Source organism: Agelaius phoeniceus, chromosome 14 (assembly GCF_051311805.1).
Source record: "Agelaius phoeniceus isolate bAgePho1 chromosome 14, bAgePho1.hap1, whole genome shotgun sequence".
Lineage (NCBI taxonomy): Eukaryota > Metazoa > Chordata > Aves > Passeriformes > Icteridae > Agelaius > Agelaius phoeniceus.
Genome location: NC_135278.1, coordinates 10,934,474 through 10,950,496, shown reverse-complemented (window position 1 = coordinate 10,950,496; position 16,023 = coordinate 10,934,474). Strand labels below are relative to the sequence as shown.

Below are 16,023 nucleotides of genomic sequence, written 5' to 3'. Positions count from 1 at the left end.
GGTTATTTTTATCTGTTTCTAAACCTTAGGAAATACGAAGGTGTGAAATATGGTGCCTTAATTCATGCCGCCTCTATTGTCAGGAGCAAGGCAGAAGGCCAAGCACTGTCAGTGCAACCAGGGATGAATTAATGCACCATAATTCATGCACTGTCACTGCCTTATTGAGATTATAAAATGTTATTTAAAAAAATATTTACATATGTTAATTAAATGGTGGGGATCATAAATTCTAATCTGAAAACCGAGCTGCATCTTATTATCTAGTAAGACTTTAAGTTTCTTTTTCAGTGCAAAGTTAATTTCCAGTTAGAAGAAAATTTTTAAGCACATGGCACACCATGCTAGTGTCCTGAGCCTGCAGTAGGGCCTTACTAAAAATCCAGATAGAGAGCCTTTAAATCACACTGCTGGTTACTGAAATGGTGGGAGAGAGGCACAGGCTGAGAGTTTAGGTGCTCAGAAAATATTTTTAACAACTACTGTGCTCCTCTTAGGGGGAGGAGGAGATTTCTGGAAAGTGGCTGGGTTCTATATGCCCAGTTAGATTAAAGAAATTGCAAAATATATCCCCCCTTCTTATTTTTTCAGGAGATATTTTATTAATATTGGTAAAATTAACTAACACCTAAGATTGCTGCAACAAAGTTGTGAAGTGAGTTCCTCCTCTCACCTGGGCCAGTTCTGTTTGTGGTGGGTTTGACAATGCTCAGTGATATCCCCAGAGCTGGGGAACAGATGTGAAACCCAGTCCTAGGAACCACAGGGAATGAGAGGGCAGTGGTATGATGAAAGATGAGTAAGAGGATGAGCTAAAAGCAATTAATCCCAAGGTATCACCACTATAAAATTTGTTTCATGAAAATATCAAGAATCATTTTTGCTCTTTGGATTGAGGTCAGGAGTCACTGGCCAGCCAAATGATGACTTTTAAATAAAACATTTCTATGAAAAAAGTTGCAAGGAGAATTCTAGATTTTAAATAAACATGTTGTTCAGTATGCAGAAACTGCAGAGAACCAGGGGTCACTCTATATTCTCCTTGTAGACACATTTTCTGTCATCCTTGTCGTTAGATTTAATAGACCAGCTGTTAGAAAACTCTTCATGTTTATGCTTAAAGCCTTGCATACTAAAATGCTTAGAGTATAGTAAAAAATGGAACACAATTAAAAAAACTTGCTATTTTTGCAGAAGATTGTAATCGATATAAATCTGAGTTGACTTAAATTAACCTTTTGAAAACTATATGAAGTAGACTAGGATTTAAAATTAATCTTTGCAGTACTGTTCTGTACTAAATTTTTCTCTGTACTTTTCTTGAAGTTTAGTTTCCATTTTTACCAGTTAAATAGCTTTGCTATAGCTTATTAAAATCATGATGACAAGAAAAACAAATGGGATAAGGTGTTTGTAAACACCAAAAATAAGATCAGTGGCATTTTCTATTTACTGGTTGCCAAACTCTCCCTTTTTACACTTTATTGTCTTTTTTACATGGTAGAAAGAACTCCTTTGAAGGCTAAAAGTTGTGTAGAGGAGTTGGATTTTGAAGCCTTTTCCTGCCTGTAATGTCAGGAGCCATCTTTTACCTGCTGCTTCTACGTGTTTTTTTGAGCAGTCTATAAATTTCCACCATGACTATGACCTTTACAGCCTCAAGAGAATGGCACACAGTGGGATTGTTGAGCACTCCCCTATGACCTCAAAGACTACATTAACTTCAAGTGATTTCCTTTTATTTTCTCCCAAATTTGCTTGGACAGAATAGCGACAGAGACACTATTATTGTAATTAATAGGGCTGGAGTACTTGATATTGTCATAATTAATTAAGGTTGAAGCTCATCTCAAGAAACGAGTACTAGTGAACAGGCGTTAAAAAGAAAAAAATCTACTTTATGAAAGAAACCTCTAAATGTAAAAGCTGCTTTATGCTTTGAATGCATTATAGAGAAATTTAGTTTACAAACATACTGGTCAGTTTAAAGCAAGTGGAAACGACCCTTCAGTTAAAAAATGGAACTTTGCACTTACCAACTAGGAATTATTCTTCCTTTTTAAGTTTTAATTGCAAAATATATGAGATGTGACATAATCTGGTAAATAATTTATAGTACTCAATAGCAGTCCTGTGGCTAAAGTGAGCAATTCCAACCAATATTCTCACGCTGTAAACACAGCTCAGTCCACACTCTGCTCCCTACTATGCCATGCAGTTACTGTTTTATATTGTACTAGTGCTGGTTTATTAATCTCATTTAAGTACTGGAATGCTAAAAAGTTTATTTCTAAGGAGACAGAGTGCCTTGCTGCCTCTTTCTAGCATGCAACATCACTTCTGCAGCTGGACTGTTGGAACCAACTCCCTCACCGTCTGTCACAGCAGCCGAATGTGCAATGTTCATTCCTTTAAAGAAATCCCTAAATTGCAATGCAAAAATGTCAGCTGGAAAGGGGGAAAGCCACTTGCTTTGTCTTTAACTGGAGCAGCAAGGACTGAACTTTGACACAGCATCTTCAGCTCTGGGCTCTGCTGTGTGCTCTGTAACTGGCAGGTTTTAAAGCTCATGGTACCCCAGAACCTCTGAAGCACAGAACACCAAAGTACAGTGTGTTTCTGTAGCCCTTTAAACTATTTTTTAAGTAGCTAAAGCTCTTGTTTCCTTGGATTGCTATATCTGTGATCAGTTAAACATCATGTGAAATGGGCATGACAGCTATGAAATGTACTCTCAGTGTTCAGGTTTAAACCTGTCCATCTCTTCTTGGTGATCAGGAAACTGATATTTAGAGGGAGACTTTACTCCTTTACGGAGAACAAATCAAACTTTCTGAACTATAAAGGAAGGTGAATTTGATTAACATTTGCATTTATTACCATTTATATTTATTAAATTCAGAGTGTTTCTCTATATCCTGACTTTTAAAAGGACTTTTGTAAGACTGTTTCCTCGAACGTGGTTTACATACCAGTTATTACATTTTACTTACCTGTGTCTTGTGTCTCTATTCCTGGAAAGGCAGATTGGTTCAGGTTTAAAAGGAAAGAGAAAGACAAGGAATGTTAGTCCCTGACAGAACTGTGCTCTTTGCCTGACTGCTCACAGACCTGTATCCCACTAACAAAATACTGTTTATCCTCTTACTCGGTATTTCATTCTCTCAAAATGTTTCCTTTGCGCTGCCCACACATTGCCAAGTTAATTCTGAACAATCAGCACACAGAATCATCACCAGAAATGTTAGCTAGGTGGATGCTAAATAAGACAAATTTCATGTATTAATGTCCAAAATCTTTCCTGCCTTCCCCTGTGTACCTCAAAGGGAAAGGGAAACTGAGGTGATAATTACAGGGGAGTCATTAAGGGCAGCCCAGGCTCAGCCTCTGGCATGTCTGTGATGCCAGGTTTGCTCCTGCCTGCTTGAACTGAGCTCCATCCTCTGCTCATGAGAGGATTAATTGCATTAACTGTAAACATGGTAAGTCACAGTGCTGTGACTTGACATGATACTCTGCATGTTTGCTGTGGAATTATGCAGCTTTCTTCAAAAATATGCATCATGATATATTTTAACTATTGGAGAAAATGTATGGAAAACCTCACAGGAAGAAAAATCAGCTTTATTAATTCTGCAATTATTCATTATGCAAGACCTGTTCTACAGGCCACTTAAAACATCCTATTTAAGTGATAACTACAAGTAGGTGTAAGTTTTCTGCTAAGTTGGTTTGATAGTTGATAACACACATGGCCTCAAAGCAACTACATGTGGCTATTTCATCAAGTCCCAAGAGATAAAAGCTCACCCAAGTTTTTACAGGCATATCACAGCCAGGATTATGCACACTGATCAGAGAAAGCCAATTATTTTTTTACCTTAATTCTAATATACCAATGGAATTTCCAGAGGGGAAGATCCGTCTGACATAATTGAAATCCCCAATATAGACACTTCCATCAGGCCCAGAAGCAAGTGCAACTGGGGCAAAGAGTTTGCTGTTGAGGGCAAGCCCATTGCAGTTGGAGCAAGAGACACTCCTCTGGTGCCCATTGCCCATCACAGTGGAGATGACTGGAGGCTGCTGGGAAATGAACATGTTTTCCCCATTTCCTTTGTGCACAATTCCTAAAGGGAGGGGAGGGAAGAAAACAGAGACAAAATAAGCAAATGAATGGCATTTAAACTATTCTGCAGGTTTGGATTACAAAATCCTCTAGAAAACCAGATTACCAAAATAGCAATAAACATCTGATATTTTAAAGTCGCAGGGTTCCCCTAATCTTTTCCAATTTTGTTCATCATTTTTTTTCACTGTCACCATTTTGTTCAGCAGTGGCTAGTGGCTATTTTAAAGCCAACATCAGGAGGAAAACTCATGGTTGGTTAATGCTCTAACAAATTGACTGCTAATTGCAGTGCTATCTGATTTCTTGGGGATTACTGCTTTAATATTCATTTTATTCATAAATTTTTATTAGGTAGCAGAGGAATTTCTTAGGCAGTTTGAATATTTAATTAAAGGAGATTAATAGCAGGACTACTCTGCATTTTTCACAAAAGAGCACCAAGTGGCAGTACAAAATCAATATTCAAATTCAGCTGTGAGTCCTTCATGGTATATGAAAATGGTGCCAAGTGCAGCAAAGCCAAGTGAAGAGTCAAGGAGCAATTGTGAAGCACCAGTGGCTTCCCAGCAATATCCTACCTTCTGCCATAAAGGCTAGAACAGTTTATTCTAGCCCTGCTCTGCAGCATACACTGTTTAAAGTCTTCCCAATTACCAGGTTGGTGATACCAGAACTAGTACAAAGATGTGTTTTCTCAAGCTGACAGCTATAGTGTTTATTTTAAGTAACAATGTGGTAATATATTTAAGAAGCATCTTTGAAATGACATGTTATTCCAAGAATTTGGCTTCTGCAAACAGAAGATAGGTACTGTTTTAGATCCTAGTCCAAAATTTCTTATTTCCCTTGAAAGGCCCAGTACTTCATCAGAACATTGACTCTATTAAAGGAACAAACACAAGGGAATTTACTTTCTGGAGGACTCCTGCTGGGAAATGAGAATATTCTAGACACTGTAGGAAGTACATGTTGAGACATGTCTGAGTTTTCCCAAAGTACAGCAAATGTATTTATGTATCGTCTCTACCAACTTCTATTTAAACTATTTTTTGTGACTTTCAGGTAAATCTGAAGATAAAATTCACCTTGGAAATTACTGAATGTTGCCAAAGCTATTCTGAAGGGAATTATATTAAAAAAAAAAATCTAGGAACAATAGAGGACAGAATGCACAGATTTGTTTGAATGATGGCTAAAAAAAAGCATCCTGGAAATATTCCAGTAAAATAAGTGGCAATATTCTCTCTTATGCAGGGGATAAAAATACTATGAAATGAAGATGCTGCCCTTTGTCTGAAATTACAATGTTAAGGTAATCTTTCAACATCCTCTTACAAATGCCAGTAAATAATTAGGGCTCTGGAGAATATGTTTTGCTGTCAATAAATGTGTGTGCTTAATATCAGGCTTGAGAGCTGCTGCTTTAATTTCAGTTGATGCTCTGTTCCACTGGGGTTGAAATTACCTTAAAGCATAAAGTTCCTCTAAAACTACTCCTCCTTGCACCAAAATGGAATCAGTCCACTTTTCCATCAGAAAAAAAATTTAATTCAAATAACACCCTGAAAAATTGGTTAATACCACATTCATTTGTATTCATGAGACACAGGTGTCTTTAAAAGACATCAGTGTAGGAGCTAATACTTACAGTATCTGTTTTCTTCTTGATTATGAGAAATGCCCTGATGATCTTCCAAACTGACAAAAACCTTGGTACCAGAAAACATCAAACTCTAATCATGTCACAAATTAAAAAGTGATCAAACCTCCAAACTAGCGAGGAAAAGAAAGTAGGAAAACAGCAGAGGAGTACAGCTGAGAACAGGATGTGATCCTTTGTTAACCTAACAGCCAGACTGATGCTAAACTGCATACATTTAAAAGAACTGAGCTTCCAGTGACAGCCCCATTGGAACAGTATTTGTTATTTCACATCAATTCTACTGGAATCAGGCAGAATTTTTTTGTCTTTCTTTTTGTAAATCCTTACATCTGTCAGTAGAACACAGTTTTCACTTGCTAAGGTTTCTGCATGTCAATACATGTACTTCCACATTACTATGAAAGGCAAGTCTGTAAAATTGCATCTATTTCTTGTAACTCAGTTTATTTTGTAACTTCTCAAAATTGAGCAACCTTCATGGGGAGGGAAAGAAGAGTATCTATCCTGGCTCTGAGCAGAAATGTTGTGCACAGTAGCAGACCTGCTGGGCAACCAGGCTTAACAGCTGAAGTTAGATATAAGCTCTTCAGGACTAGTAAATCAAGCAAAATGCTTCTGCTTTTAGTTCGAAAATAAAATTGCAATTTGCAGTAGAGCACGTTATATTCCAATGATGTTTCTGTAGTTAATCCAGTGGCAGTGTTTCAAAATCATAAAAGTTTCATCCTTCTAAAAAGAGCAGTTCTTCATACATACAGAGGAGATGCTTTAATTAAAAAGTGAAAAATCTTAATATATTCATACTCAAGCAGGCTACTCAATGCTTTTCATATCTGTCTTGGTGGCATGGAGAGAAGTCTAAAATACATAATTCTAGTCTGAATCATATTCTTGTCTTTATTTAAAGCCCATGTTATATATCTGAAATGGAAGTGCAGTTCACTTGTTTTTAGGTAAGACCAGAAGCACACTTGTTATTTTTATCCTTTTGGTTACCACAGTTCATTATTTTGTTTTGTTGCTTTAATATGAACCTACAGGCTGCTCTGGTAGGTGTGCACCAGCTTTGTTATAGTAATTGTTTTCCTAGCTGCTGTACATGAGCCAGGTGTGGGTGCCCAAAGCCTGTAACAGTCCTGAGGAAGCCCTGGCACACCCCTGAGCCTGGGCTTTGCCACCTTGCTGGAGATGCTCTGACAGGCAAACTGCAAGCAGAACAGCCCCTGGATTTCAAGTCAGATGTCCTTATGCCCTCTCCTTCCCTCCTGTGTCTGCAAGTGATGGATAAAGGTGTTTGGCAGCTTTCCCTGCCTTCACCTTTGATGGTGTCCAGCACAGGGGGAACATGTGAGGAAGAGGAGCAGCTGCAGGAAGCTGCACATTCCCCATCAGTGCAGTGGGCACAGCCCAGCTGACCTGAGAGGAGGTGGCCTGGAGCTGACAGCTCAGGGCTCTCTGGCATTCTCAGGCACACAGCTGAGATGGGGACAGGAAGCAATTTGTCACCACACTCCTCGTGCTCAGGAGAGCAATGGCTTAGCCCAGCTTGGATTATAATTGTGTACTTTACAAAATCTCAGAACATGTTAGTGCCTACGGGGTGAATTGTGGTAGTAACCACTGCAGTTATCAGACAGTCATATAAATTAGAGTTACTGCCAGCAATTTAGTCTTGAAATTAAACTATGCAAGTGGTAAATTGGCACTAAGGAGCAGACTATGGGACTCACAGTTGGGGGCTCAGCTGACTGAGGTCAGATTTCTCTTTGTTAAATGTCAATAGCTGGCATTTAAAAGAGACAATCTATACAAACCAATAAGACAGGGAATGAAAGAACTGCTGTTTAAAATGTCAAACTATTTTAAATCAAAACAGAAATCCAGATAATTTACAAACTAAATCTGACCTTTTGTATTTGGAATATTTATACTGTAGCTGTGCATTCAGCAACAGAACTTGTAAAACTTGAGAGCCATACATCTGTGCATGCATCTTTTTACCAACAGAAATTTGCAGATGGAAATAGATTTTATTGGACTGACTCTCAGCTGGAGCAAATTGAGAGAACTTTTCTGAATCCAATACTCTGTTGACTTATAAAGTGCTAAAATATGACCTCAAGTTTCTCTTCTCCTGGACGAGATATCAGTTTATTGGCAAAACCATATATAGTTACCATAACTTATCTACAAGAATTGTTTTAATAATTCAGCCCCACTAGTTCCTGATCACAGATGGTCATAGAGGAAAAGAAATCTCCCCAGGTGTAAAATAAAAGCACTGGGAAAAAAATATTCAAGCCTCCATGCCTGAAGAATATCTCTGCAGGGTTAATGTTATGACACCAAAAGCATTTACAGTTTGTTTTACTAATGGTTTGAAATGTGTTGGATTGCTTTTACTGAGGAGGGACTTACTGTGCTTCTGCACAGAGTGGGAGCCACAGAAACTGTACAGGGACTGGCAGTGTAGGATTGGAAGTGCTGCTCCGTGATCAAGCAGGGGTTTGTCTGCCTGGGGCTGTGGCTGTAACAAACTGGTGGCAGCCATAGGATGAATTAGGGGTGAAGACACTTCACTGGGAATGTAACACTACAGACTGACCTGAAATGTGGCACTTCTATACCAGCTGGGTGAGAATGAACCCAAATTAGTTTGCCCTTTTCCCATCTGAATGACCACAATGTGTTAACAATTGCAAGAGTCAGTGATATTAATGTCTAAACCCTGAGAGCTAGAACGTTCAAAATATCCTTTCACATGGCATTTACAGTTCAGCTCTCAATACATGAGGGTGCACCTTCAAAGAGGATTACACACTAGGAAGTGTAACACTTAAAATCTGAACAATTAATTCCTTTAAAATTTGCATTCTCCTTCTGCGTGGGCAGTTAATAAAGGAGGGACTTACCACTTTGTGGATTTAATACATGGTGTTTGTTTATAGACCAGCCACCCAGATTTGAAGCATCCATTTCAAAGCCTTGAAGGATTACTGTTCTCTTCTCCCACAGAATAAAATCAGGACATGTTTCATATTCATATCCCACCGACACTGCAAACAAATAATTAAAGATCTCTCAGTCTACCTTTTCCTCTGTGAACTGCAAGGCACTTTTACATTCCAGGTTTTGATATTCATCTGTCAAGTAATGATGCCACTAATTTTCCTCTGCCTGATTGTTATTGTATGGTATTTTTTGAAAAAAGGGTTTAAAAAGATTATTATGTTATTACAGCTATAGTTACTACTGCTTCAAAGCAGAAAATAGTCTGTGGTATCAGTTATGGATTTCATAAGATTACAAATCTCCTCCAATGACTCCTGACTTGATTGTTTATTGCATTTCTGCTAATTACCTGAATAACAGCTTAAATAGAAAGGAATCCATGCTAAAACAAATTGGTTTTAATTTGTTTGCAGACTATAAAAATTATAGTTAGGCAGACATGGATTGACAAGCTGAACATTTCTAGAATTACTCATTTATCTTAACAAGCTTGCATATTACCAAAATACCTGATGAAAAATCTTGAATTTCCCTAAGGATGGTGGGTCTTGGGAACTCAAATTGATTACAATCCTTTTCCTTTAGTTTCCATAAAACAAAACAAAACTTCTACTTTTTGGTATCTCTAACATACCAAACATTCAAAAAATTATATATCTCTAACTTTACTAGATTTCAGTGAAATCCATTAATAAAGGAAGAAAAATTTTTTGACACCAAATTCCATAATTTGATCTAGGAAATACTGAAATAGTTCAATCTTTCCAAAATAGAAATGTTTAAAAAAAGATTTTAAAATAGAAAAAAAAAAATTAAACATTTTTAATAGTTTCTTTTCACTTTTTCTATGTAACAGCTTTAGATATATTTTACTTTAACCATAAATAGTTTTAATACCACCTAAATTCCATTATTGTATACAATCAAAATATTTTGACCAGCTCTAACAGGGAACATTTCTGTTTGTAAGATAAATGTTTTATGGCAAACTGAAAGCTGTTCCTTACAGTAACAGCCCTAGAGCTCCTTCACCATTTTAGCAGAAAGAACCTGTTTTTGCAGCAGAACTCTGACTTGTAAAGATCACATTTCCTTAAGTACTGTAAATATGGTACATTTCAAACATTACAGGTTTCAGTTTGAGGGTCCAGCAGCCACTTTGTCCAATTCCTCTGTTCCAGGAGCTCTTACAACCAACACCAGCAAAGCTTCTGGGTTCACCCTGAGCTGAGAGCCCAAGAAAGGGCAGGGAACTTCCAGGGCAGCCACATCCTGTGCTGGCATGAGTCACAAGGGTTCAGTAACCAAGCACACTATTCTCTAGGTGTTAATGCAGAGAGAAGATAAAGGGCAGATTTTTCCTCTGAAGCAACCTCACATTTGCCACCTACACATGAAAATTTTTCCTCTGTTCGTGTGCTTAACACGTTCAATCCTGGGTCAGCTGTGTGTGCCCTTCAACACAGCCCCCAGCCTGGCTCAGGGACCCATCAGGGACACACAGCACAGTTGGCAGCTCCTGGGAGGGACCGTGCTGAGAGCTGGGCAAGGGAGGGATAACAATTTACAGAGCCTGGAATCTGGGCCCATGGATCCACTAGGGCATCCTTACCAGGGTTGGAGCTAACTCTGCAAACCTCAGTTTTCCCTGCCTACATCTGATGTTTCTGAGCTGCCAAATACTCTCCAGGGGTTGTATCACCCCCTTTCTTAGAAGTTCACTGCTCCCTGCTCTCTTACTGTGCATAGCTGTCATTTTGTCCCCTCTCATCAGTGAGACACATATGGACTACACTCTGTGTGTCTACAACCAGATTTCTATGTGAATTTATCCATATTTATGAAAGACACCTCTGCTCTGTGCTCCAAAAAGAAATATCTGTGTGATCTTAGACCAGGGTTCTCCTGATCCATCTAACTGGAAGTCCTGGTGTTACTCCCATGAAAACTTCCTATCAGGCATTTTGCAAGCCGAGTAATCAAGGCAAAGCATAACACTGGTAAAGTCAGTAGGATGATTACAGTGCCACGTGAGAAGTATTCTGTTAGGCACAGGTTTGGAGAAATGTCATTTTGTAACTGAAACTAAAATCTTGGCCAGCTTACCCTCGTTGTGGGTTGTTACTTTCTGGTCCAATTAATTTATAGCAGATTTGAGGTGACTGAGATTTCACTGTATAAATGTGAACTTGAGCAACTATGGCTTTAGATTTTAAGAGTCAGCAAGTAGTGTTCCTTGCAGTCTCAAAACGGATTTCAAAAGATCTACTGATCATCTGTATCAAAACCCAATTCTTTTCATACAACTACTAAGAATAATCAGTGCCAGACCTACAGCTTAAGACATAAAAGACACAATTAACCAGGACAGTAACCTCGACTTCAACCTCCCCTGAAATATTTGTACTTATCTGCATCCATCTTCTTTGGACAATGAATAAAATTCAACCACAGCACCAGGTAGGGCTGCTGGAGAGCTCATTTATGCTCATCCCCAAGAGAGTTCATCCTTTCAGTCCCCTCAGTGCTGCTGTGTGGGATGCAGGGATTTGCACGAGTCTCTATGGAGTTCACAGGAGCATTTATTGAGGATTTGACTGAAATCCTTTTCCTGGGTTAGATTACAAGGGGACATAGACTTTACCCCCAAACTTTTATGTGTCAATATTCACATGATGCTTATTTATTCAGAACAAAAAATGCTGCTTTGTCATCTCAGTTGTTACTCTGAGAAAATGGCCTCTTTTGGGGACTGGACACATGCCAGCAAACATTTCTCCAGCAAGTTTAAACAGAACCATTTGCATGCAGAAATATGCTCAGAAAGTCTTGTTTTCTGTAACTGGTTATGTGACCAGTGCTGTCAATAACCCCAAAGAAAAATATAGATGTTTATAGTATTCAGAAAACCAAAAGCAGATGGTTATAATCCTGAGTTCTAAGACTTCAACCTGCTCCAATTTAATTTAATTAAAATGAAAACTGAACAGAATGCATTATTAAATATTGGTAATATACTGACAGAAGAAATTATTTTGACAAAAATTCATATAATGCATGCAGATAAAGGTCCCTGAGTAACCACAGTGTGTCAAATTAAATAAAGCTTTATTGGAATCTAACAAAGCATGCGAGTAATGCACTTAAAATATCAAGATTTTTGCTTCTATTTTGAAAGAAGCATAATTAACCTAACTTTAAGGAAAAGAAAAAAAAATTAAGCACCAATTAAATAATTTAATAGCTGTTACCCAGCGCTATTGTGCAAGCTTTATTCATATTTAAACACATGAAGCTCATCTACTCCTAATTTGGGAAACTAACTACAGTATCATTTCATGAGATGCTATGTATTAGAATTAAAATGTTTTAAATTCTGGCTGTGTACTGGACTTCCCAATCATTAGAGGACTCTTAGATGATGCAGTGGGAGCAGTGTAGTCAACTGCTCCCTCTCAAACATGAGACAGTGACAGCCTCTGGACACAGGGCACACACAGCTGTGCTGAGGAAAGCCCCAGGTGGCACCTGTGACCCACCTGGTCCTGCCTGATCACCCATGGCAGTGCCAAAGGGGAAGCTGGAATATTTTTTATTGGTGGATTTGCACAAATATGTGCCAACAACTCACCTGATACCTTCCTTTGCTGCAAAAACAAAAGGAACTGGTATCAGCAATGGGACAAGGCTGGATTTGCCCTCTCACAGGGTCTCTTGTATCTCAAGAAGCTGAGAAGGGCACTGCTGTTCCTTGCCACACACCACACCTGGGATGTTCAGAACCTTGGTGTCAGTGCCAGCACCTGACTGATCTCAGGAAAAAGTTGGGGAGTCTGATTTCTGAGGTTGGAGTTTGGACTCCTTGAAGCCAATGCAGTATGTGAGCTACAGCTGGAATGAGAAGACCTGAGCTTCTGCATGAGCATTCATAGCAGATGAGGAAACTAATGAAGCCAAAAATGTATCACTTATTCCTTGGTTGCTTCAGTTTTCAGCTGAATTTGTTCCTGATCTGGCTCATTTCATGATCAAATGAATGTGAGTGGTGGCCCATGGGTAAGGAGAGAACGTGGGACTGTCCCTGCAGGCAGCAGCTTGTGTTGTGTGGGGTCAAGGAGACAGCAGGACCACAGCCCTAGGAAAACCTTCATCTGACCTTTTCCTTAGCATATTGCATTATGTAATCACACTGCACAGCTTGCTCTCATAACCCATCATGGACATCCCTGTCTGTCTATGCCTGCATCATTCTCAGGGAAGAAATGCCAAGGAAAATGCTGAAATGCTCATTTTCCCCACTGCCTCCCCACAGAGCCACGTCCCAGACCACCTGTCTGGGAGCACACAGCAACACTGTCACACACCAGAGCCCTGTCACACACCAGAGCCTGGCTGGCACCTTTTGCCTCTGCACAGGCCACTCTTCATGGACAACACAACAGGTCCTGAAGGAAGCTCCTGGCTGCCCCTCAGAGCAGCATTTCAATGTGGAATGAAGCAGATTCCTTGAGAGGGTGCACAGCTCTGTCACCCCTCCCCTGCTACTCTTGCCTGACAGCCTGATCTGCCAGTGCTGCTGCTTATTATTGCCCTAAAAAAAAGAAAACAGAACTGCTACCAAAGTGAATGGGGTTGATTCACAATTCTAAGCTTTGCTTGTGAAGTAAGTAATTCTAATACAAAGCATCTATCAGTCCATTAAACAACATAACATCAAATTGAATTAAAAAATAGAAAGCCCTTACAAAAACAAATAACAAAATTAATGAAAAAAAAATGCTGGCTAAATAAAATGTGTTTGCACAGACAGCACTTTTGTAGCAATTCTCAGAATAGCCTGTGCTGCTTGCTGAACAAAGCCTATGAAACATGATGATTTTTGGATAAACATCTTTAAACAACAAATCAATTAGTTTTAACTATTGGGGACATGAAACGTAGTAAGAAAAGATGCCCAAAAGTTAGAATTTTGCAAACCCTAAGTGGAAATGACATTTTAAATGTCACAGCCAAAAAATGACAGAAACAATGACACACCAAAGGTCATATTCAGAGTAACATTCAAAAACAGAGACAGCTGAATATAATGCCATTAGTACATAACCATTCTCTGAGGGAAAAAGGAATTTTCAAATTGATTAAATTAGAAAGATGACATTGGAAGAACAAGAAAATAAATGTTCTTGGGAAATCATACAAGTCATTTCAGTGACTTTAGCTAAAGAGGCATTTGATTTAAAAGAATGTAGGAGCAGCAACAAAATTTATCTGCCATATTTTCCTGGCTTGATGTATGTGAGTGCTTCTGCTTACATCAAGGTGATTGTACATACCCATTGCCTCAGCCAGACCAGAAACCTTCTGTCCATATATATCTGTCTTATTCCAGGCAAACGTGTACACCAAATTGGCTGCAGCAGGAAACCATTTCTGAAGCAGACGACCTTCAACAGCAACCATGAGATGGACTTTGGCCATTCCAGAAGGGATGGCTGTGTGTGTCAGAATAATGCGCAGCAAAGTTTTGTACCCCGGTGTCCGACTGCTGAGATAACTGAGCTTCACAAAACTTGATGGAATTGCGATTTCCTCTTGGACCACCTTGGAAAAAAACACATCATTGTATCTACAGCCAAGAAAAATGCAAAAATTGTAACACTAAGACAAGGTAATTATTTCACATTTCACAGTTATGGTGTGAACACAGCACCACTGAAACAACTGGGTTTATTTCAGCAATGCAGTAGTCAGGCACATGACAAAATGTCCAACATCAGACCCTGCTTGGTCAACTTACTGGATAGCAGCCTGTCTGTCTGATAAAGAATCTCTTCCTCTGATGCTTTACTCTTATCTACTGGGGAGCAAATACTGCATCCATGCACATATATTCTTACATATAAGCTGCACAGTTTTACCTTGTCTTTATACTTGGTTTACTTAATAAGTGCTCTTAACTGGAATACAATAAATTTTTTTTAAATATTCACATGCCTTCTATCATATACATTGTGATGTAAAGATACTATCTTACTTTGGAGACAATAACTTTAACTTGGGGAGTGTTAAGAAAGAAAAAAAACCTTCCTGCTAAACCATCTGTGCAGTTAGGCCAAGCTCCAGCAAGAAGAGGCACGGTGTATAAAGGAGCAGCATTAGGAACCTAGCAAGCTACCTGGGAAGACACAGCAGTGAGGATCAAACAGCCTGAGCAACAGAGTCACCCTGCTCACAGGTAAGTCCCCAGGGAGTGCAAGTGCACTCAAATCCCAGGGCCCTGCTCTCAGTGCTGCTGTCTGAACCACCTGGATTAAAGCAAGCTTGGATATGCCCACTGCGGGCTGGTACTGATTCCCACTGCAGTGGAGATGAGCCCTCAGCTACACGAGGACTGCAAAGGCTCTGAGCTTGTTAGGTGAAAAAAGAAATTTGTTCTTGACCTTTTGAATGATGTGGGCCTTGGAGCTACAAAAAGGGATTTAGCTCCTGAGAGAAAAGAGCTGTTCTGGGACAGACTGTGAGGAAGAACAGGCAAGAGACAAGAACAGCTTCTTGGAGGATGCTACCACAGTCACTCAAAAGCCACCTGAAAACTAGACTGTGCTTAACAAGGTTAATGATGTTTGTGCATTTCTGTACTAATGAATAAACCTGTCACAATGTTAAATTCATCACGCTTGGAAAAAGACAAACTCTTTTGTTTATATTTTCCAGTTTTAAAATTTTCCTTATTTAACAATAGATTACTTCACTTTCAGCCAATTTTATTTACACACTGCAACAGTATCACTGTCACAGCATTGCTGCAGTACAGCTGGAGGCCTGCCAGCACTTGTCGTTTCAACATATGAAATGTAGTGTTGCCAGGGAAATCCTGCTCCCTTTATTGTTCCTGATTTTCAGAGTTCCCCTTCTTTCCTGCTGACATCCCAGCTGCCCTCTCTGTCATGCATCTGACATTCCTTTTCATTTTGTAATAAAAAAGTAGGAAGGAATACTCACACATTAATACATGCTAATGTAGCTCTGTCTCCTATTATTCTCAGTTAATTTTTGCTCAATTCCCAGAACCATACAATGAAACTCAACACTATGAAACCTCCAATGACAAAAAAAAAAAAAAAGCAAAGAACTGGGGAGTGGTTTCTGAGTAGACTGCATCTTTGAGTACCCCACTGTTCAAAAAAGACCATGGCATACCTCATGTGGAGCACTG

The 16,023-nt window shown here is 39.1% G+C and overlaps 1 protein-coding gene across 5 annotated transcripts in view; it reads right to left on the bottom strand.

Moving 5' to 3' along the window:
- The window catches only part of TENM1 (teneurin transmembrane protein 1), a 776,824-nt gene that overhangs the window by 58,505 nt on the left and 702,296 nt on the right, over positions 1 to 16,023 (bottom strand). For all 5 annotated transcript variants that reach the window (XM_077186191.1, XM_077186192.1, XM_077186190.1 and 2 more), the window contains 4 exons: positions 14,141 to 14,408; positions 8,708 to 8,851; positions 3,881 to 4,130; positions 2,994 to 3,014 (listed from right to left, as the gene is read on the bottom strand). In XM_077186191.1, the coding sequence (XP_077042306.1) occupies positions 2,994 to 3,014; positions 3,881 to 4,130; positions 8,708 to 8,851; positions 14,141 to 14,408 (683 nt within the window). The remainder of the gene's footprint in view (positions 1 to 2,993; positions 3,015 to 3,880; positions 4,131 to 8,707; positions 8,852 to 14,140; positions 14,409 to 16,023) is intronic.